Source organism: Vicugna pacos, chromosome 17 (genome assembly GCF_048564905.1).
Source record: "Vicugna pacos chromosome 17, VicPac4, whole genome shotgun sequence".
In the NCBI taxonomy this organism is placed as follows: Eukaryota; Metazoa; Chordata; class Mammalia; order Artiodactyla; family Camelidae; genus Vicugna; species Vicugna pacos.
This window is the reverse complement of record NC_133003.1, coordinates 21,068,158-21,090,849: the sequence shown is the minus strand read 5'-3', so window position 1 is coordinate 21,090,849 and position 22,692 is coordinate 21,068,158. Positions and strand designations below refer to the sequence as shown.

Below are 22,692 nucleotides of genomic sequence, written 5' to 3'. Positions count from 1 at the left end.
GCTGGAGGAATCATGCTCCCTGACTTCAAACTATACTACAAAGCTACAGTAATCAAAATGGTATGGTACTGGCACAAAAAATGGAACAGGATAGAAAGCCCAGAAATAAACCCACACACTTATGGTTAATTAATTTTCAACAAAGGAGGCAAGAATATACAATGGCAAAAAGACTCTCTTCAGTAAATGGTGCTGGGAAAACTGGACAGCTACTTGTGAAAGAATGGAATTAGAACATTCTCCAATATCATATACAAAGTAAACTCAAAGTGCCTGATCCACACCCCAGGTTCAAAGGCCTCTTGGTTCAGCCTTTGTAATTGGGGCAGGGCACTCTTCCACAGTGCCTAACAGCCTTCTTTTATCACGTGTGTCTTTTGCTTACCTGCTGTCCAGAGGTAGTATTTAGCCAAATAAACCACTTCCTTAGCTCTTCTAACACTTGGACCCAATTCCCATCTCTCCAGAACTCTGAGTTAAGCCTCAGAACCTAAACCAAGGCTTAGAGCTGAGCAGTATGGACAAGCCAAGATGGGAGAAAGAACAGGGGCTACAGGACAGACCTCAAGAGGTCAGGTAAGACACACAAGAAATCATGACTCCCATGCTGTGTTATACCTGGGCAGGAAATCGAAGGAAGCATTTTCAGCTAATTTCACCAAAACCTTAAGGCACTGGCTGAGGATACTGGCTTGAAGGTGACCTGTTGCTGCAGAAGATAAAGCCAAGAGCTGAAGAAGCATCTTCAATAGTGGATGCTGGCTTTGGTCATTGGCAAGCCCCCCTGGGGCTGAGGTCACATTCCCGTGACTATGTCCATGAACCAGACTCTGGTCTCCTTCCCTAACAGCAGAATCTGCACCAGCTCCTGACAGTAACTTGCAGACAACTGCTCCGCTGTGGCACACCAGGTGCTGAAGGATGTTCAGTGAAGCCACAGAGAAGCCTTCCAGGTTGCAAACTGAGTCCTCGGGGCTGGCCTCTACCCCAGAGCTCACGCAGTGGGGACGTGTTGGTGAGTCCCCAGGTGCTCCACTTCTTTTGGCTATTGCCAAATCCTGCAGAGCCTGGCAGTGTAAGCTGATGAAGAACTGTACCAGCGGGAGGAGATGCACTGCTCCAGGAAGCTGGCAGAGCGGGAAGGCCATTCTGCCTCCCTCTGCTGGTTCTCTGTCATAGGAGCCTTCATTTCTGGCCACCAGATTCAGTCCAGTCAGTGCCAGGTTCTGTGCTTCTCTCAGAGCCAAGAGGGGAAATGACCCATCGCGAGAACCTGTTGTCCTCAGGCCTGAAGTCCCAATCAAGGTACTAGCAACAGACACAAAAGAAAACACAGTGTGAGATGAGATAAGGTCAAAGGACCCAAAAAGCATGCCTGCTAAATTCTCTACCTTCCCTGCCCAGAGCACAGACCTCCCAGGCTGGTCAGGGCCAGACAGGAACCTGCTTCCCGGAAACTCCTTCCTAAACAAGACTCCTTTTAGGAGTCTTACGCTTACCTGCCAAACCCTGGTAGCTGCAACAAGGTGCCGGCAGGGGCTTCAGGACAACTGCTGAGGAGGTGGCACAGACCTAGGGATGACCCTGGGATCAAAGGCTGCTTCAAGAGAAGGTTTATCAGAATGGAACCTGCAGAAGACAAGGAGACTGTGGAAGGTTCTGACGTGGGAGGGCTTTTCTATGATGCCAGCTGTCCTCTAAGCTAGCACTAAGCCCGCTTGAGACGCCTGTGGATGCTGAAGGCTCTGGCATACTTGCTCTGTGCCCCTTCCATTTTACAGTCTTTTGCTTAATCCACAGATTACTACTCCCCTGGGCCCCCTAAAGGACTGCCTAGGGTGTTGGACCTGAGAGTCTCGGACAGTTCCTTGGGCAATTCCACTGCGGCACTGCAGAGGATGACAGGACCCATGTAGGTCTCCTGCAGAAGGAGCAGGGATTCTGGTACCTTGAGTGTTTGACTTCTGCATCCAGCTGCCAACAAGACTTTTCTGGGACTCTTCCTGCTTTATGGGGTCACCTCCCAGACTATGGATCTTAGTCTCTGAAACTAGATAAAATGTGAATCAAAACTTGAAGACAAAAGCACCAGCATATCAGAAACTCTTAAATGTAACAAGTTTAAATCCGTGTTTCACTTCAACTTTGGATCAAAACAAGAGCCAACACAACTCAAGAACCTTCACATCTTTGCCATCATCATATAAAACAGGAACTTGCATAAGGAAAAGAAAAGAAAATTAAATTGTCTGTCCCACTTTAAAATCAGGCAATGACATAAAAGCAGTAACCCTAACATTTATATGGTTCTTGTTATGTGCCAGACACTGTTCTGAGAGCTTTACACACACTAGCTCACTTGTTCCTCACAGCAACCCTACCAGGAGGTATCATCATTAACTCTGTTTCACATCTGGGAAACCTGAGGCACAGAGGTTAAGGGACTCGCCCAAATTATACAAGCCAGTAAGCAGTGTGACTGGACTCACAGCCAGGCTGGTGGGCTCTGCTGCCTGGTCGTAACACTACCCTGTAACTGCTCCTGAAGTTGCTAGACGCCAAAAATGTGAGTAGCTGTGATTCTCAGGGGTGGTGGTGATGGCCAGTGATTTGAGAGGGTTTTTGGTGGTAGGAGAGAGGCAATGTATCTGAACTGTAAGATAAACTGGCACAGCACAATCTTAGAGTGAAAACCTACTAACGCTAGATTGTCTCTCTCTCTAGAAAGCGGTAGCACTCCCTCAGTCTGGACTCGCTGTACAAACTCAAGGCTGGGCTGTGAAAGGAGCCCACGTTCCTGCCTACTAGCCGCGTTTCTGGTATGTTAATGGATGCTGACTGTGGAGGTTTTAAAATATACCTGCAAATTCTTTGACACACTTCCATTCAAAGGGTGCAGCCTAGTTTCCTTCCTCTTAAACATGGCCCAGACTTAGTGACTCACTTTTAACAAACAGAATGTGTAGAAGTGATGCTATGTGACTTCTGAGGCTGGGCCATAAAAAGGACAGCGTCTACCTAGCTGTCTCTCTGGATGTGCTAGCGCTAGAGGAAGCCATCAACCAGGCTATGAGGCCAGCCAAGTAGCCCTGTGGGGAGGCCCACATGTGGAGAGGAATTCCACTGCCAGCCATATGAGGGAGCCACTTTGAATTAGACCCTCCACCCCTGACAAGCCTTCAGTGATTCCAGTCCTTGCAGAGACAAACCATCCCCACTGTGCTATCAGAACTGCTGACCCATGGAAATGAGAAAAACAAAAACAAAAACAAAAACAAAAACAACTCATTGTTTCAAGCCACAAGTTTGAGTAGTCTGATACAGAGCAGTGGATGATGGATAGACTGACTTACCCTCTCTGGCCACCAGGGACTTGCATCCTGGCTCTGTCTGGCATGGATGGGGAAGGGACATGTTAGCACTAAAAGACTCCTTTGTCGGGAAAGGCGGTTTTCCAAATTGTGGAGAACAAGCTTCTGGCTTTACAACCACAGAAGGGCTTTTCCTAGGACTGGAAAAAGTTAACTATGAAAGCAAATTAATGATTATGCTAACACCATTTAAAATACTTGGTTATAAAACCTCTAACAAGACTTAAACTTTTCAGGTCTATGTGACGTGACCAAAAAGTTTTATCTGTTACACATTTGTCATTCTTTGTCAGGAAGCAGTGCAAAGTTTAAAGCATTTTGATCCAAATTGTTGAAACATAATCTTTGATTTATTTCCATGTTTTTCTAATTACCCAAAAGCATTGGCTGTAATTCCATTACTGTTTCTAATTCCACTAAAACACCTTTTCAATTTGAAACAAACTTTTTTTAATTGAAGTAAATTGCTATACAATATTACATAAGTTACAAGTGTGTAATGTAATGATTCACAATTTTTAAAGGTTATACTCCATTTATAGTTATTAAAACATGTTGGCTATATTCCCCAGATTGTACAATACATCCTTGTAGCTTATTTTATATCTGATAGTTTGTACCCCTATTCCCCTATCCCTGTATTGTCCCTCCCTTCTCTCCTCTCCCCACTGGTAACCATTAGTTTGGGACAACCTCTTTTTTAATAGTCAGGGACTGAATTCAAAGATTTTCAGTAGAAAGAGGATCTAGTAAAAGGTATGTTGTGTCTTGCAACATGAAAACTGAGCCAGTTTCTCAGTGCCAGGGTCTTTATGTTAGAGAAGCAGTCTTAACCCTCTGATCCGATCAGACAATAATGTTAGTGGTGTATGAAGAGGTGAGGATGGACTCCCTCTGCTCTCCTGTCTTACCTGGACTATGCAAGGCAGGAAGAGTTCAATTTCATACCCTGCCCATTATAAGTAAAGGCAGAAGAACATTCAATACCAGAAAAAGATGACCTGACCCACACTGTTCAAATTTCAAGGCTGATACTACTTCTCTGGCAGGCAGGGGACAAGACAGACCATTAACAAGCTGATCACATCTGCAGCAAAGGTGGGGGCTGTTGGACAAAGGTCCCAGGGCAGCAAATGAGAAAAAATATTCCAAGTAGTTGGGACTAAAAGACATTTACAATTGGGGTAAAATCACTTATTTGAAACAAATTACAAAAAAATGAAGACTGGTTCACCCCACAAGTTTGGAGATCATCTTCCCAGCCTTTTCTCATCCCAAGGAGTTGTGTTTATAAAGACCTACAAGGAGAATGCACTTCTAGAGTATGGGGCCTTTATGCTGTGATGCCCCAAACCATTCTAGCCTCATCCAAGCTACCTCTGAAGCCTTCAGGGAAGACGATCTATGTCCCAGAGGCAGAGTCTAAACAGCTCATTCAGGACTAACCTGACACTGTTATTCACTTTTTACTAAGCAATGCAAAACTGAACTCTCCCTCCAGCACCACCATTACCTGACATGGCAAATGGAGGGAGCAGCTAGTTTATTTGCTCGTTCACTGCTCTGAAGCTTTGTCCTTAATTCATTCATCTCTGCATCTTTAAACTGGAGTTCAGACTGCAGTGACTGGAGCTGGAAGGCAAAAGTAGCATACTTGTAGTGGCCCCATCACATATACAGAAACATCTCCGGGCTTCAAAATCTAGAGCTAGTAAAGGAAAAACAATGAGAAACGGTATCTAGAAGTTTACCATGACATAAATGTCCTGAAGTATCAAGCTCTACCCTTCTTCTGGAAAGACAGCATGGTATTCTAGAAAGATATTTTAACCTGAACTATTGCAAGTTATTTTTTTGAGGGTTCGAACACCATTTACTCAGCCTCTCTGAACTTCAGCTTATCTGTAATAAATACCTGTCTTGATGGTTGGGGGAATTAAGTAAGAATGATGACAAGGTGCCATAACTCATAGTAATATGTTGACCTTTTAGTGAACGTAATGGTGCACAATCCAGGTCTTTCTGAAAGTCTGAGTCGAGTGTTTGGAAGAGTTTTACCAAAACCCTGTGCAGTGTGGGGAGACCTGCTGCTCTGGTCTGTGGGGCCCACAGCCAACAGTAACTACTGTGATTGCTCGAGCACATCTGTGCCAGGCACAGCACCAGACACCAGTGCAGGACCATTTAAGTGGTTAACAACAACCCTTCTGGTTACTTTCTGGAACAGATAAGGGAAATGAGTCAGAGATCATAAGTCATTACCCTGAGGTCACCGCTTGAATGTGATAAAGGCTAGATTCAAACTCTGGTTTGTTTAACTGTAAATCCTTTGTTCTTCATCATGTATATGGAAAGGCAGCTAAACTTTGCTGAGTTTGCTGAATGAAGTAATGGCAGAATAAGGCCCTGTGTCCTCGAGATTGAAGTCTCAGGAAGTGCTGAAGTAAAGTGGTCTATACTGGACATCTAGTTTTCCTCCCCAGAACAGTATCTCCTTCCCCTAAGAAACATCATTTCCCTGCCTCTGAATGTGTGATTTGAATGGGAGCTGTTGTTTTTCTGGTTACAGTGACTAGTTCAGGCACAGGCCTCTGACTCAGGTTGGACCAATTAAAGCCTTCCCCAGAATCTTAAAACTTTAGCTGAGGAACCTCAAGTCTTCAGTCTGTTTTGGAGCTATGAAATGTGAGTCCTGGAGCTTCCAGAGAACACATCTTCTACCATAAGGATGAAGCCTGTCTACAGTACAGAGAATAAAGACAAGTCCTGGCAAATCTTGAGTCATTCAATACTCCAGCACACTGTCTTCCCCAGACTTAGTTATGGAAGCCAATATATTTCCTTTTGGCCCAAGCTAGGTCAACTGTGTTTCTGATCTGCCTCCCTACACTGCCCCCACCACCAAAGGCCCTAATTTACACCTGTTTCTGGAAAGTCTAAGCTAGTGATTTAGACTACCACAGCAAAGCAGAGTTTCACCTAAGTCCTTTTCCAAACCACGTGCACAGTCTGAAAGAAAAGTATATGCAATTAGTTGATTAGCAGGAAGTATTTAAGACAAACAACTGTTGAAATCTTCCTGGGAGATTTACAAGCAACCTTAGTCATTGCTTCTAAAGGAACTCAGTGAGCAGGCAAAGTTGATGTCCAGATAAGCAAAACAAGTGCTCTGGGTCACCTTTTTGGAGAATTCCTTTTCTTTGTCACTGAGTGCTTGAGTTTTCTCTTGCTCAAGAAGGAAATGTGATCTTCTCTGTTCCTCTAGGATGGATTCTGTCTGATGCAGGGAGTCCCGCAAAATTTTAATTTCTCCATTTTTAATGAGGACTTCATCTTCCATTGCTTTCATCTATAAATCCCAAATTGATCTTGTGAAAAGTTTATAAGGGAAAACTATATATGTACTTGTTTCAACATAGAGCTGGGGAGATGGAGAAAGCACATTTAAAATATGTCCTAGAGACCAATGAGTACTCAAAATATACCTGTAACAACCAGACATCACAATGATCTGCTAGGCCTATTCCTGGGACAGCTGATACTCAGCAATATAGCTTTAGGATACCACTTGTCCACACATGCATGCAGATCCTGTAGGCTCTAATAGGTATTTAAAAATCTGGGTTGCACACTTCACAAAACTAAAATTCCACATTACGTTCTTGGTTTTTCTAGGGACTTATAAATGAAAGATGAAAGATGTCTGCTTTTTTGCAAAACTGTTAATGAAAATAGCAACCATTATGATGCAGTGTTTCTTATATAAGACATATGCTATAAGTTGAACAGAAAATTTGTATCTTTTTGGATTAGGTATACAGTGTTTCCTTTCTTGCTCTGGCTGTTAGGAATCTCAGGACAGTTTCTTTCAACCACAATTTTCTGGCTCCCTCCTCCCCCAACTTGCCCTCATTTCATGGGGATGAATCTGGAGTCTTATTTTAAAGCTTTTATATATTTTATTGTATAATGCTTTATAACACATGCGTAAGTGAATGCATTAACTACAAAAACCATAAGTTAAATCACTTACCTTTTCTTTAAGTTCTTTGTATTGTGCCTGAAGTACCTCTAATTCAAAATGATCTTTAACTGGAACACTTTCTCTGTTTTTCCCTGCAGGATTTTTCGACATCCCATCTAATCTGGGGACCTTATGAACATCTGTAAAAAACAGTTCCCATATACTGTTCAGGACCCAACATTTCCCCACTTTTGCCAGACAGTGCTGAAAGGAATCACTCTTGAAAGCAAATTAGAGAAAGATCTAGTATGCAATATAGGCATTTTCCAACATAAGAACATGATTCAAACTCATAAATGATTTTTATAAAATAACAGATCCTGCCACCCTCTCCACATTCCCCACCCAATTTTAAGAGTCTCATCTAAAGGCAGAGAGGTGCTATGGGGATCTGACTGGTCAGAACTCAGTGATCTATTATTCAACAGTATTTACTAAGCACCTATAATATACTAGGCACAGTTTAGCCTCTAAAGAAAGGTACAATGGTGAGCAAAATGGATACAGTCCTTACACTCATGGAGCTTACAGGGCTTCAAAAATAACCACATGAGTAAATGTAAAATTACAACTGTGAAAAGAGCTGCAGAGAAAAAGAAATACAGGAAAGCCTATAATAAGGGACTTGAGTGATTGGAAGGCTTCCCTAGGGAAGTGATGACTCAACTGAGAGCTGAAGAACAAGCGGGAATTAACCAGGTAAGTGGGGATGGGGAATGGATGGAAAGAACACTCAAGGTATAAGAAATGGCAATGTGCAGTTTCTGTGTCATAAGGAAGCAGAGAGAATTCAAGGCCAGAAGGAGAGTCAGTGTGGCTAGAACCCGGAGAGGGAAAGGGGCAGACCATGCTGAGCCTTGCAGGCCATATTAAGGATTTTGATCTTTACACCAGGAGCAGTGGGAAGTCATTAAAGGACTTTTAGTGGGGGTGTTCACATGCATCTGTGTGTGACATAGACAGATTTGAGTTTTGATAAGATTGCTCTGGCTGTGGTATGAAGTCTGACTTGTAGGGAGTCAAAACTGGAAATGAGAATACAATTTAGCAGACTATTGTCCAGGGAGGGGTAATAGTAACGTAGATCAGGGAGATGGCAGAGATGATGCAGAGGGGATGGATTCCAGAGATGGATTAAGAAGGTAAAGTTACAGGATTTGGAAAGGAATTAGATACATGGTCAAGGAAAGGGAGCTGTTGCCTTGTGGTACACAATGGAGAGTGCTCCTAGTCAGTCATGCAGAACATCTGGTCATCAATCAGGGTTTTCTGAATGTCTGCTTTGCCATGCACCATGCTGGAGATGCTGGCAGATGACTGGATTTCCAGGAAATGATGGTGTGGAATTTAAGATCTGAGACATCCAGGTAGAGATTCAAGGTGCCCTCAAAACCCTTCTCTTTTTGGGAGCCCCACAAGACTTCACTCATTCCCTAAGGTAGAATGTAAGCTCCATGAAGAAAGGGGCTTTTGTCTTTTGTTCACTGCTAAACATGCTGCAGCTTCTAAGGTTTGGGCACCTAGTATAATTTATTGGTTGTATGAAAGAATAAGTCTCTTTTACCTCTTCTGCCAGGCTCCTCTTATGCTCATGTGGTCCAAGGGAAAAGGTAGTCTTCACTAGACCTAAAGCCTCTCATACCTGCCCTAAGAATGGGTCCCATGTGTAGGTAGTGATGGTTCTGAAGGCGGTTGTAGTCGTGTTCCAAGGATCTCTGCTTAGAACTAAGAATCCAGTGGCTCAGACTTATAGAAACTAAGGTAAAATGTTAACCTAGTTTCCTATATTCCAAATCGAAATTTCTGATATTCTGTTTGATATTTCTGATACATTTCTCCCCCAAATCAAAGGGCCTTTTGGGACACAACCGCTGCTTAAATCAAGCTGTTCCCTGTACTTTTAAAAGGTGAAGGGGCAGTGTGGGTGCATGACACCGGGACAGCGGTCACCGTGGGGTTCCGAAGCCACGGCCACCAAGGGAGATCTGGCTAGTTCTACACCACCCTCAGGGGAAAAGGCCCCGAGGCGCACTCACTGGACACGTCCCGAGCCGCGGCCGGGCATTGGCTCAAGGCCTGTGACGCGAGGGTGTCGAGCTCCTCCAGGTCGTCGGCGGTGAAATCCCCGTGCGCGCCAAAGGGGTCTTCGGGGTCCGGGGCGGCGACCGTGGGGAAGCCCCGGGCCCGCTTGCTTGGGGGATGCCCGGTGCTGGGCGCCGGGTCTGAGCAAGGTACTGTGGGACCGCTCCGCCTCCTGCTGCCCAGCGCCGGCATTCCAGCCATGCCGGCCGCCCGCCAGCCTCCGAAGGCTCGGAGTCCGGCCTGCAGCTGTGGGTACGGAAGGCTGGACCAACCGCCCGCGCGCCGCCGCTCGCCTCAGCCGCTAGGGCCGCGCCCCCGAGTCAATCGGCCAATTAGCCGCCAGCCGGCAGGCGCGGAAGAATGACATCATCTGAGCGCGCCGCCGTGCTCAACTAAGCGCTTGCCAGCTCGGTTGCGCTCCGCCCCTATGGGCAGCGCTCCACCTGTCCCTGAGTTGCTGGTAGCTGGGACTCAGCGGGTCAGACGGGGGCTTTGTGCGGAACGAGCCGAGTTACCTGGGGTGCGGGTCCGAGGCTCACCAGCCCCACTGCCAGCTCTGCGCCGGCTCCTCGGCATCCAGTAGGATACACAGAGGCGCTGGAGGAGTTCCCCTTGACATTCATACGTACATACGTGAATCGAGGCAGGCAGCATTCAGGGAGTGGGTCTGCGTGAACTTGCTGTCTTCCTCCAGCCAGACCCACTTCTTACATACCCCGAGGCACTCTTGGGGAGGAGTCTGGGAGACTGAGGTTAGACGAGGAGTATGAATAGAGCTGTTGTGAGCACACATCTTTGAGAACAGTAAATATTTTGAATATGTACATTTGAGGTAGGTCTGGGGAAGAAAGGTCTGGGAAGGGGTGATTCTGAGAAGGGTGTGTCTGTGTTGAAGGGGGTGGCACTAGCCTAGCTGTTCAGGCTGTTAATATTCATTAATTCATTCTCCCGAGAACCCTTGGTGGTTTTTGTCCCAAGCACTCGTTGAGTGGGAGTTATCAAGAGTTAACAAGGAGGATGGCACACAAGACTAATCAGACGAGAATACAACACCAACATAGAGGCCACCCAAGTGCCAGGTAGGATTTATCTATGGCAAAAAGAGAAGGTAAGGCTATAGAGAGGAGCAGGGATTCAAGCTGGGCTTGAGGGTTTTATTGGGCAGTAGTGATGTGCAGAACAGTTAGCAGGAACACGGGGTTGGAGAGTAACTGGGGCAAGACTTTTTATCCTTGCATGCTCAGTGTCAAACTTAGCCTGTGACTGTCCTATGAATGTTTGTGAAAGCAGTTAATGAAAGGAAGACGGTTGTCAGGGCCTACAGGGTCTTGAATATCTGGCTTCAGTTTTTTCAGGTAACTAGTAGGTTCCCTCAGCCACCCAAATGTTGAATGCTTAAGTCTTAATCGCTGCAGATTTCTAGTCCTGTAAAGAGACAGGATTGTACTTCATTTGTCAGTATGGATAAGGTTCCACCAAATATGAGAGCAGTAGTTTAATCTTAGGGGCAGTGTGCTGGCACTGGCTCTCTGAAGGATTGTTCTCAGCAGCACAGGGATGGGTGCCAGCTGGCAAGGCCCCACAGGGAATGCCTGAAGTCCAAAGAAGATGCTGCTGGCTGTGCAACTTTCTGGAAAAGGACCAAAGCAGGATGTTTTTCTTTTTCTATTAATATAAACCACATTTTCACAATATCAAACCTTTTCCAGTTTTGACTTAGCAAAATCTCAGTCCTATAGCCCTTTTTGAAAACACACTCTCAGATAAAGCTTAGTATTATTAGCATTATTCCCATAGTGTATCAAGGGCCTAGAAAATCCAGACTAGTGCCTCTACATTGTTTTGATACACATGCATCTAGCACACATGGTCTCTATCTTCCAGGAATTTACTCCTCCTGGAGTCAAGGGCGGTAGATAGTCAACAAATGTCAAGAGAAAAAAATAAAGACACTGGGACTGCCACTATGGTCAGGAAAGAGCTCACTGAGACATTTCAGTACTCTAAAATAGGGGGGTCTCCAGTATCCAGAAGAGTGGCAGACCAAAAGAGTTAGTGAAAACAGTGAGGCAGGAGCTTGCCTGGAATGTAGGCCACTGTGGCTCAAGATGGACCAGGGGGCTGAATAGGAGAAACCAGAGGGTAGGAAATGGCATCTAGATCCCTTAGGGCCTCACTCATCATTGTAGGGACCCTGGTTTTGCCTAAGAAACCGCTGAAGAATTCTGAGCCAAGGCGAGGCAAAGTATGACTTTATGGTTTAGCAGGATCACTCTGGGTCCTGAGTAAAGCCTAGACTTTATGGGAGCAAGAGTAGGGGCAGGAAGACAAATCTGGATGTGACCGCAGTAATTCAGGTGAGGGTTTTAGGGTTAGAATGAGGGATGGGGTGGTGGTATTAGAGTTAAGTATGAAGGGTCCAGATTTGTTGATGGGTTGAATGTGGGGTAGGAGACATGGGAACCTAAAGGAACTTTCTGAAGCCTAGTGGAAATGCAGACCTGGAGGCTTCAGAGTAAGCTTAGCTGTTAAAGAGACTTTTAGAAATGTCTCCTTCCTCCAGTTCTCTTCCCTTCATAATATGCATCACATGCATTTGTCCTGCTCCCCTCCAAAAACAGAGAAGTTCCTTGACAAGAGGAACTGTTCACTAGTACACGACCAGCCTGCACACAGCAGACTCCTCACATCAACAACTCCATTAAAACAAATGGCAACGTGGATGTCATTAACAGAAAGATGGGTTTTCTTCCCAAAGTACAAATTCTTCCACTAACCCCTCGTAATATGTACTGCCGGGTATACAACCACGCAAAAAACGATGGCCATTTCAAACGAGTTGGTTTAATTCCAGGTGGTACAGAATTCAGGATGGAACAAAGACTTAAGAACACATTTTGACAGGATTCTGGGCTGGGTTTATGCTGATTTCACAGCCAAGGTAGAAATGATTGAGATGGACTAAAGAGATGAGGCACTGTATGATTTTTTTTTTTTTACAAAAGTTTATTCTTAAATGTACAATAGGTTCCAAGACAACACTTCATTCTAGCTACAGGTGGCAACAGATGTTATGGCAGGGAATCCAGATGTTTAAACAGGAATGGAATTAAGGATCATCATTGCCTCAGGAACAAGGAACAGCTTACTTTTTGCCAGATTTCTTAATTCCACCTGTGGCTGCAAAAGGAAAAAAACGTCTTATCTAGGGAAAAATACAGTTCTATGGTAGAAGCCCCAGGGACCTGATATGGACCCTAGTAAGGCCCAGCTCTCTATACTAGGCATTCTTTTCTTTGGAAGGTGGGGAGAGTAATTGGGTTTACTTTTTGATGGCAGTACTGGGGATTGAACCCAGGACCTTGTGTATGCTACGTACACATCTACCACAGAGCTATACCCTCCCACTCTAGGCATTCTTTTTGACACAAAAAACATGCACAGAGCTTTGCCACTACTGTGGATGAGGCATGGCACAAGTAATGGCTGTGCACTGGTCTAGATCTGTATTGTGTATGTCACAGATTGGCTCATTTAATTCTCATCCCTGTATCAACCCATTTTTACAGATAAGTAAGTCTTTGTGTTAGGTACTGTGACAAAACCGAGATTCCAACCTGGAAAGCCTGATTTCCAAGTCCATATTCTTAACTGTCACATTACACCACATTACCATCTGTATTATAATCCTGGGGTCTGGTATACTCAATACCTTTATTTTACCCAGTTTACACAAGACTATTATTTGGCACAGAGTAAGTAATTTAAAAATAGGTGAAGGATGAAGTATACCTAACATAGGAATGAAAATCCTAAAGGGCTGGGACAAATTGTAAAAAAAAGCAGATGATGCTCAATTAAGAAACAAGTACTATAGGATTTCACTATGGCTTGACCTTCTCCCCATACATAATCACAAATTAAGGGGAAGGTACAAGATACCTCACATCTTTCCAAAAAATGACTTTTAATAGGTAGAATCTCAGCACCGTGTGGATAAACAATAATGAATCAAATCCACTAGGACAGGTCTTGGGAGCCCTGAATGCCATCTCACCATCCCAGCCTTTAGTAAGAGTCCAGTGTGGCTCATAATGATCCAGTGTGGTACAGATAACTCTTGAGGAAATTAATCACCGGTTTGATGAATGTAAACAGCATTTAACCAGTACAGAAAGTATAGAGACTGTTAGGTTTAAAAAAATCTTTTCATAAGTAACCAATTCCTCTTACACAAAGATAAAAAGAGGCAGAACGACAGGGGATTAGGTTAAAAAAGCATAAAGCGCAATAGCATGCCAAGAAGCCTGGACTTTATCCACGAGGCGCATCCCGCAGTGAAAAAGACTTGGGATGCAAAAATATTCGCCAGAGTAACAATATTAGTAGTAAGTCAAAATGTTACAATATAGAAGCAATGAAATACGAATTTGTAACAAGAAAGTGTTCAGAATATTTAAAATTTTAACGTAGGAATCTGAGTCGGAGATAGAGCAATTTCTGTGTTTCCATTTCTGCTACTTCCCTAAGAGAAGACCATACTGGGTCAGGCTCCCTCCCCTACTCGCTGCTGCGAATCCAAGCCTGGCTAGAGTCGCCCACCGCAGCGGACCAGCAACAGAGACCTCGAAACTCACCAACGAGGCAGGACCTGTCCGGGTTCGTGTCCAGACTGATGCTCAGACCTTTGTCCTGCATGAGCTCTACCCTACTCTCACTTACCCAGGGGACCTTTCCCCGCAGCCTTCGCTTTTAGCTCCTCGAGTTTCTTCTGCTCCTCTTTCTGCTTCTGCTTGAATGCCTTATCTTCCTAGGGAGAGACAGACAGGGTTCACTCCAGGCGGGTTTCCCAGTCCCTCCGCGCCCGCCCACGCCTCAGCGCCCGTCCTCACCTCGTCCATCTCCTTGGCCTGCTTCTTGGGCTGCTTCAGGGGCTTCTTCTTGCCACCTGCGGGGGACACGGGCACGCTCAGCCTGGCCCCCCGCCAGGTCCCGTCCCTCTTCGCCCCGTCCCACCCTACGGTCCCCACACACCTACCTTCGCGGCCGGACATGGCGCCTGCCGCCCCTTCCCCAGACCCTGCCACCGGAAGCGGAGCTCCCTGTCCCACCCCCTGCGCCTAGACCTCCATGCGGTCCTGCTGATTGGCTCCTGGTCAGGAAGTTGCTCTCTCGCCGCCGGAAGTGGGCTTCTGGAGGCGGGCGCTAAGGGGTCAGAGATCAACTGAGTGACGGGTGCTCCTCTGGGCTTGCGGGCTCCAGCGCAAAGCGCGCCAGGTACGAGGTGGGAGGTAGTCCTGATGGGGAAGGATCCGGAAGCCGCGAAATGTTACAATATAGAAGCAAACCGCAGGCGCTAAACCTGGGACGGTGCACGGGGAAAGCAGTGCGGGTACAGGGAAGGCTTGCGCAAACGCCTTGAAGCCCGGCGCACTCCTGGAACCGAGGAGAGCAGTGTGGCCAGAGGGAGATGCAAGGGAAGTGGCAGCAGTGGATGGGAGCTTGATCACCTGATTGTAGAGCTTTGAAGAACGCAGGAAGGAGTTTAGGTTTTATAATATAACCTGAGGTGCGACTTTTTGCAAATTCCGTTTATTCATTCAGTACATTTTTGCTTACTACGTACTATGTACGCGTGTAGTATTATAGGCACTGAGGATGCAGCAGTGAACAACACAGTAACCAATCTGGCAGAGCTGACTTCTGGTGGCTGAGACAGACTATAAGTAAAATACATTTCGTGGGTCATGTGATATGTGCGTGAAAAAAAAAAACAAACCAGAAAGTGGGTAAGGAGCCCTGGGGTGGGAGTGGCCAGGGATTGGGAGTGGCCAGGCCATGACTTGGGAAAGAGGAGGATGCAAGCAATGCAGATAGCGAATAGCTGGTGGAAGTAGCCTATTGTGTTCCAGAAACATCAAAAAGTCCTATGCATGGTAATTATGTAAGGTGAAAGATGTGTTTAGCTAACCTTATTGTGGTAAACATTTAGCAATATATACATGTATCAAATCACCTCATTGTACACCTTAAACTTATACAATGATGTATGTCAATTTCATCTCACTAAAACTGTGGGGAAAGGGTCCATGTGACTGGAGCAGAGTGAGGAAAGGGAAGCCTGTGGGAGATGAAGTCAGAGAAGAAAAAGCCAGGAGGTGGATGCCCTGTAGGCCATGGAAAGAATTTTGGCTTTTACCTTAAGAAAGATGGGGAACCATTGCAGGTTTGAGCAGAGAGAGACATTGACCTGTGCTTTGAAAGAACCATTGCCTGCTCTGTTGACAGCAGACTGTAGGGGTGAGAGTAGAAGCAGAAAGACCTATTAGGAAGCTCTTAGGATAATCCGGGCAAAAGATGTTAGTCGTTGGGACTAGGTGATAGTATGGCAGGGGCAAGAGGAAGAGGCTTCTGGATATAGTTTTAGAGGTGGAGGTGGCATTTGCTAATGGTTTAGATGTGAGGAGGGTACAGAAATCAGTCAGGGAGGATGTGAAATATTTGGCCTGATTGGGACTTGGGCTTTCCATCAACCAAGATGGAGAAGGCTGTGGAAAAGGCAGTTTTGGGAGGAGAAAATAAGATCTCCATTAGCCTTCAAAGCAGAGACGTGGATTGGGTAGTTCCATAAATGAGCCTGGAATCCAGAGGAGAGATGTGAGCTGTAGAGGTCAAAGTATAGATTTGTTTGTTTGTTTTTAGTAACAGCTTTATTGAGATGTGATTTACACACTATACAATTCACCTATTTAATGTGTACAATTCAATGGTTTTAGTTATATTTACAGTGTTGTGCAACCATCACTATAATCAATTTTAGAACATTTTTATAGATGGTTTTTCAAGCCATGGGACTGGATGAGAGAGGAACCTGAGGACGGAGCCCTGGGGCATTGTGTGGAGAGGTTGTGGAAATGAGTGGGGACTGGAAGCCAAGAGTAGGAAGCGTTTCAAGGAGGAGGGGGCTGTCATGAGGCAAAGGCTGCTGACAGTGCAAGTGAGATGAGGACAGACCTCATCCTGGATTTAACAGTGTGGAAATGTCCTGGACAGGAGCACTTCCAGTGGCCTGGTGGGAGTGAAGGCCAGATCAGAGAGGGTTTAAATGAGAATGAGAAGAGAGGAGGGTATAGCTCAGTGGTAGAGCACATGCTTAACATGCACCAGGTCCTGGGTTCAATCCCGAGTACCTCCATTAAAATAAACAAACAAACCTAATTCCCCACCCCCGCAAAAAAAATGAAAATGGGAGAAAAGGAACTGGAGACAGCTAGTGCAGTCTGTCAAGGAGTTTGGTTGTAAAGAGGAGCAGAGAAGTGGGGCAGTTGCTGGAGGGGGTGTCAGATCAATCAGTGAGCAGTCTGGAAGGCGAGAGGACCTGGGACCTGGGGCACAGCTTGGTCTTCCCTAAAGCATGAATTATTCATCCTCAGGAACAAGAGAGAAGGTGGAAATGAGGCAGAAGCTGGCGGGTGGGAAAGTATGGTGGGAGTTCATGGAAGTTTTCCAATTTTAAAATATTTCCTTGGTGACAAATGAAGCAAGCCAGCAGTTGCAGGTGAGGATGAGGTACTGATGATGGAGGTTTGAGGAAAGGGCTTTTGGTAGGAGACAGTCCTCCAGATGGAGTAGGAGCATGAATTTGGAGGGGCAAGGTTCTGAACTTGGCCCTCAAGGCCCTGCTCATTTTGGCCCCTATCTACCTGTCCAGCCTCTCCTCTACCCACTCTCCTCTCCGCTGATACTTTCCAGCTGCACTGGCCACCTTTGAGGTTTTATACAACCTCAGGCACTTTCCCACTTTTTCTCTCTGCCAGGGACATCTTCCCTTTGCTGGTTGAGGGGCTTGTGAGACATCTAATGGGGGAGGAGCTGAGAGACAGCACAGGGTAGGAGAGGCTGGGAGGAGGCTGGCAGGAGGGACTGGAATGGAGGAACATCTTGGGAGTCATTGGTGCTTCCCCTCATGAAGCGAAGTCGCAGCTGTCCCCAAGCATATGTTCTGGTGAGAGACTCAGGCAACACTCAAAGAAAGCAATATATGTTTGATGGAGAAAAAGCAGGTCAGGTGGCTGAGGAGGGAGTGGCCAAGAAAGGCCTTACCGAGAGCTGATATTTGGACAGAGATGTAGGGGTCAGGGTGAGCTGACAGCAGGAAAAGTGGTCCAGGCGGAGAAGGTGGCCAGGCACAGACCTTGTGGCGGGATCGTGCTTAGCACAGTGATGTATGTACAAGGATGAAGAAAGGGAAGAGGGCGAGGGTTAAGAGGACTAGGGCTTGTTGGCCACTGGCAAGACTGGTGTTCATGCCTGGTGACATGGGAGCTGTCAGGGGGTTATGAACTGAGGGCTGTGATCTGACTTGCGAGTCAGAGCCTGTGGTTGCCATGTGAAGACAGCTGTGAGGGGCAGGGGAGAAAGCCAAGACTGGGAAGGAGACTGTAACTGTCATCTCTGCCAGAGATGGGTGACCTTCTTGGGGTCCAAGAGTGGGCTGCTGATGGAGGAGGAGCCGGGAAGGAAGGAGGGAGCTGAGGAGGGTAGTGATTTCAAAAAAGGGAGGGTGTTGAAAGCTGTAGAGATACTGGAGAAGAAATCCGAGCAGCACCTGCTGGATCAGGCAAGGTGGGAGTTCTGCAGGGCTCCAGGGGAGCAACCTTAGTGGTGGAGTGGGATCATGAGAGAATAGGGCCAAGGAAGCAGTGACAGCCAAGGAGCACACCTTTCTGCTGAGTGTTGCTGAGGAGGGCGGGCATTGTGGTTGGCGGGGCTGCAAGGTCGTGTGATTTGCTTTGATGAGGGGTACACCTGCAGGGTTGTTGTGAGGTCACAGCTGGTATTGAGGACTAGGAGGCTTGCCCAACTGCTGGGGCATGGAGTGGAGTGTGCTCCCCTGGGCCTTAGGAATGGGGCCCACGGGTTCGCGTATAGCACCAGCTTGGAACCACTGTGACAGCGATTGTTTCTGTGGCTCTCAGCTCAGGCTTTTGCCCAGAGGCATGTGCTTACCCAACCAATTTGGTTTTCAGGAGGGTCTGAGCGTCCCCGAGCACGGCATGATGGGGAGGAGGCTGGGGTGCTTATCACCTTACATCAGGCCTCTTTCTTTGTCACTGGAGCTCCTCTCTGTCTTCCTGTCCCCAGCTCCCTCTGCGTTTCTTTCTCTGGCCTGGCCGTTTGGCCACCAGGTGTCGCTCCAAGAGCTGGAGTCAGTACTTGGGGGCAGGGGTGGTTTGGCCAGAGAGTATGGTGCTCTGGCCCAGGTTTGCCCAGGAGCGTGGGTCACCTGTCCCTCTCTCCAGGTTCCTCAGAATCGCTGCTGCTCTGGGGCTCAGGCATGGCCTGTGTTGTTCAGGAAACAGAGAAGTAGGCGTTGTTGGGGCCCAAACATCAAAGCAGGGTTGAAAAGGGAAAGATTAAAGAAACCTAACCTGTTGAGCAGTGACTAAGGTCGGAGAGGAGGAAGAAAGCTCATGGAAAGTGAGAAATGTGAGACTGGGAGTTGGTCGCCTGGAATGTCTGGGCTTGGAGGACAGAAGGAGAAGGGTTGGTGTGGACCTAAGAATAGCTGTCCTCGCTGAAGAAATTTGGGTTTTGTTCTGTTTTGTCGTCTCCCCTCAACTGAATTGTCTTCTCCAAGGAGAGCTGAGGAGGGTGTTTTCTGCCTCCGGAACCTGAACGACCTGTCCTAGAACAGAAGTGAAACTGCTTCCTCAGTGCCGAGGCAGCCCTCAAGGAGTCCAGAAAGTTGGTTTTGATGGTCATTTACAGAAATCTTTCCCTGAAATCCCCACAGTTTCCCTGGGAGCCTTTAGAAATATTTGAGGGGCTCTGTCTGCATGGACACAACTCAAGTTCAAGAATTTTCTTTGACATTATTAGAAAACTGGACATTGGGATTCTCATCCAAATCACAACAGATTCCTGGGGATGTGGGAGGGTGGATGGAATGGGAGGGGCTGGTCCATATGGTGCTGTGGAGGGAGTGGAAGGCCTGGGTTCCTGTATGGGTCCTTCCCTGATGTGTTCCTTTGTCCGGGAGCACCCAGGTGAGGCCTGAGTGTGGTGGCTTCTGTCTCCGGGCCCAGTGGGTATCGCTCATTTGGACTTTTTAATGGAAACTATTTAGTTCAAAACTGTCCCTAGGGCTTGAGACCTGTCTTCAGCCCAGTCTTTCTTGGCTGTGAGCTGATCCGTCTGACATCCCCCCACAGATCTCCCGATGACCGGGTGCAGCCCTGTGATCGCCATGCAGCACCTTGTGGGTGTGTCCCCCGTATTGATGCGGAGAGGCCTCCTTGGAAGGGACCTCCCTATGACCAGGACTCTCTGCAGCCCAGGCCCCAGCCAGCCCAGAGAGAAAAGACCTGAGGAGGTGGCCCTCGGGCTGTACCACCGCCTCACAGCGCTGGGAGGAGTCCTGGGGCACAGCATTCAGCAACGAGCGTCCTCCACAGCCAAGACTTGGTGGGATAGATATGAAGAGTTTGTTGGACTCAATGAAGTTCGAGAGGCCCAGGGAAACGTGACTGAGGTGAGGAGGGGACCTGTGGGGGGGGGCCCTGCCCTCTGTTGGAAAATGTGGCCTGGAGGCTCCTGGCAAGTGAGTTACCAGCCACGGGTGCTGGGAGGCCACGTCTGGATTTGCCTTTCTTGAACTAACACCACAGTAGAGGGATTTGATGTGTTGTTCACAGGACAGCCTGGGTTTCATGCTACTGGAGTTAAGGTCTTTATGTAACTGCCCCAGCCCTCCACCTGAAAACAAGTTGCTGTGTATGCTGTGTACCAGTGAGTCCCAGGCCATTAACATCCATTCTGTTAGGCCAGCAAACACTTTGACTGTTGGGGGTTGGTGGTGAGAGTTGCCCAGAGGGTTGGTGCATAATAGCGTCCTCAAAGCCCCGTGTGTGATTAAAACATCCCTTGTGAAGGTCAAGGCCCTGGGAAACATACTGGGAGGTGGAAAGAGCTGCCTCCTGTTGTCAAGTGCTTGTGGCACCATCTCTGTTCCCACTCCTGCCTAGTCGCAGATCAGCGTAGCAGGTTGAGGGGAACCCACGGTCCAGCTGTCTTTCTCCCTTAGAGGTCAGGACTTTGGCTGAGCTGGGGTTTCTAGTCTGTAGAATGGAGGCCAATGCAGTGCCTGTCGTGACATTTGGCGTTGGTGGGAGGTGTAGATAAGGCAACACACATGAAACTGACTGAGAACATAGGGACCCTGCTGTGGTGTGTGTCAGACTAGAGTTGGTTGGGTTTGGTGGACACAGATTATATGCATCGTTAGCTATTTTCAAGTTTCTCAGAGGCATGTTATGTCCACCTGAACAGGTAAATCTGTTGATTCTGTTGGGTGTGGCCCAGGGCTGCACTTTGAGGACCACTGGGTGAGCCAGGATTATATGTCTGAGGGACTCTCTTTCCACCCTTTGCAGTGACACCCTGCTGACCTCTTCTCAGCCCAGTGTAGTTGGGACCAGAGCTGAGCCTGTGTGGGTGTGGAGAGAAGGGGCACATGGCCTCTGTTGTTCTCTCTGCAGGCAGAAAAAGTGTTCATGGTGGCTCGAGGGCTTGTCCGAGAGGCTCGGGAGGACTTGGAAGGTCAGCAGGCCAAGCTGAAGGAGGTGCGGGACCGTTTGGATCGAATCTCCAGAGATGATAACCAGTACCTGGAACTGGCTACTCTGGAGCACAGGATGCTGCAGGTGGGCACCTTGGGCGGCAGCCCTCCCTCACCCAGACGAGGACCCTAGCCTGGCAGGTCATGGAGGGGGGAGGTGGAAGTCCTGACTGGCCTGGTGGTCAGAGACCTGGTGAGAGGTAAATCAGAAGCTCCTGTGGAGGGACTGTGCCCCAGGCTTCCAGAGCCTCTCCAGTCACTTCCTCCTGGAGTACTGGGATCAGTGGTCCAGGACAGTATAACCTGGACCCCAGATTACTGACAAGGGAGCACCATGGAGGGGGCTGGCCCAGAGAGCACCAGGCACTTCCTTTCTGATAGTCACATTCTGTAGACACCCATGCACGTCCAGTCAGACCCAAGACTGCTTGGGGAGGAGGATGGTGCAACTCACCCTGATCACCTGGTCCTTTGCTCCCCCAACCTGACCAGGCTGACGCTGCCGTCACACCCTCAGCATGTTTGTGGAGTGTGTCTTCTGTGCCGGGCGTGAGGTTGCTGTATAACAGCTTTGCTTCTGCAGGAGGAGAAGAAGCTTCGCGTGACCTATCTGCGTGCCGAAGACTCTGAGCGAGAGAAGTTCTCCCTCTTCTCTGCGGCTGTGCGGGAAAGTCATGAGAAGGAGCGTGCTCGGGCCGAGAGGACCAAGAATTGGTCCCTTATCGGGTCAGTCCTGGGGGCCCTGATTGGCGTGGCTGGCTCCACCTACGTCAACCGTGTGCGGCTGCAGGAGCTGAAGTCCTTGCTTCTGGAGGCTCAGAAAGGGCCTGTGAGCCTCCAGGAGGCCATCCGAGAACAGGCATCCAGCTACTCCCTCCAGCAGAAGGACCTCCACGACCTTATGGTGGACCTGAGGGGCCTGGTGCGAGCTGGGCCTGGGCAGAGTTCTTTGTCCCAGGCAGGTACTTCCCCCACTCAAGACAGAGACGTAGATGTCCTTTCAGCTGCCTTGAAAGAGCAGCTTAGCCATTCCAAGCAGGTCCATTCATGTCTAGAGGGTTTACGAGAGCGGCTTGATGGCCTGGAAAAGACTTTGAGCCAAATGGCTGGGGTGGTTCAGCTTGCAAACGCTGCAGCACACCCAGGCCTGGAGGAGCCAGGAGACGGGGCTCTGCCCGGCTCCTTGCTGGAACGGGGGAGCATGATCTTGGCACTGTCGGACACGGAGCAGAGGCTAGAAGCCCAGGTCAACAGAAACACCATCTGTGGCACGCTGGTCACCTGTGTGACATTTGTGGCCATCCTGCCTATGCTTTACATGCTGTTCAGGGACAGCTAGCCCCTGGACCCTCCTCCAGAGGGTCTGAGGGAATAGGTACAGATGTGGATTTAGTTAGAGAATCCCAGCAATGAAGTGAGCCTTTGCGGGTGCACTCAGCCTCAGCCTGAGTCTGAGCACTGTCTGTGTGGCTCACTAGCAGACAAACTTTGCTTTTTAGGCAACAATCATTTGCATTAACTATCACAAATTTGTGCTAATGTCTAATGAAAATGTCTTCGAGTTTGTATTATTTAAAGTAACTTATCAGACTGAA

The 22,692-nt window shown here is 47.8% G+C and overlaps 2 protein-coding genes and 2 long non-coding RNA genes across 8 annotated transcripts in view; 2 read left to right on the top strand and 2 right to left on the bottom strand.

The window, feature by feature from the left end:
• Nucleotides 1-7,763, top strand: part of LOC140686750 (uncharacterized) — a 13,264-nt gene extending 5,501 nt beyond the window's left edge. The window contains exons 2-3 of the long non-coding RNA XR_012060637.1: nt 2,725-2,819; nt 7,494-7,763. This is a non-coding gene — a long non-coding RNA (uncharacterized lncRNA). The remainder of the gene's footprint in view (nt 1-2,724; nt 2,820-7,493) is intronic.
• Nucleotides 1-9,792, bottom strand: part of ATRIP (ATR interacting protein) — a 13,231-nt gene extending 3,439 nt beyond the window's left edge. Inside the window, exons 1-8 of one of the 2 annotated variants that reach the window (XM_031686587.2) lie at nt 9,432-9,792; nt 7,405-7,535; nt 6,550-6,720; nt 4,885-5,003; nt 3,354-3,511; nt 1,949-2,050; nt 1,500-1,629; nt 619-1,308 (exon numbers count right to left, since the gene is read on the bottom strand). In XM_031686587.2, the coding sequence (XP_031542447.1) occupies nt 619-1,308; nt 1,500-1,629; nt 1,949-2,050; nt 3,354-3,511; nt 4,885-5,003; nt 6,550-6,720; nt 7,405-7,535; nt 9,432-9,678 (1,748 nt within the window). In that variant the 5' untranslated portion in view covers nt 9,679-9,792. The remainder of the gene's footprint in view (nt 1-618; nt 1,309-1,499; nt 1,630-1,948; nt 2,051-3,353; nt 3,512-4,884; nt 5,004-6,549; nt 6,721-7,404; nt 7,536-9,431) is intronic. The other variant, XM_006196264.4, reaches the window with a different exon arrangement.
• CCDC51 (coiled-coil domain containing 51) lies at nt 7,908-22,692 on the top strand. Of its 4 annotated transcripts, none has more exons than XM_015234866.3 (4): nt 7,908-8,094; nt 19,692-20,011; nt 21,018-21,182; nt 21,681-22,692. In XM_015234866.3, exons 2-4 carry the CDS (start codon nt 19,700-19,702, stop codon nt 22,434-22,436), a joined length of 1,233 nt encoding a protein of 410 aa, XP_015090352.1. In that variant the 5' UTR covers nt 7,908-8,094; nt 19,692-19,699; the 3' UTR covers nt 22,437-22,692. The 4 variants fall into 4 exon arrangements, with proteins under 4 accessions (XP_015090352.1, XP_006196324.1, XP_015090356.1 ...); XM_006196262.4 differs by lacking the exon at nt 7,908-8,094 and adding an exon at nt 14,659-14,754; XM_015234870.3 differs by lacking the exon at nt 7,908-8,094 and adding an exon at nt 14,764-15,046.
• On the bottom strand, nt 12,302-14,610 carry LOC140686748 (uncharacterized). The gene is made up of 4 exons (XR_012060635.1): nt 14,516-14,610; nt 14,370-14,425; nt 14,200-14,283; nt 12,302-12,657 (listed from the first exon to the last, which is right to left on the bottom strand). It is a non-coding gene; the product is annotated as an uncharacterized lncRNA (long non-coding RNA).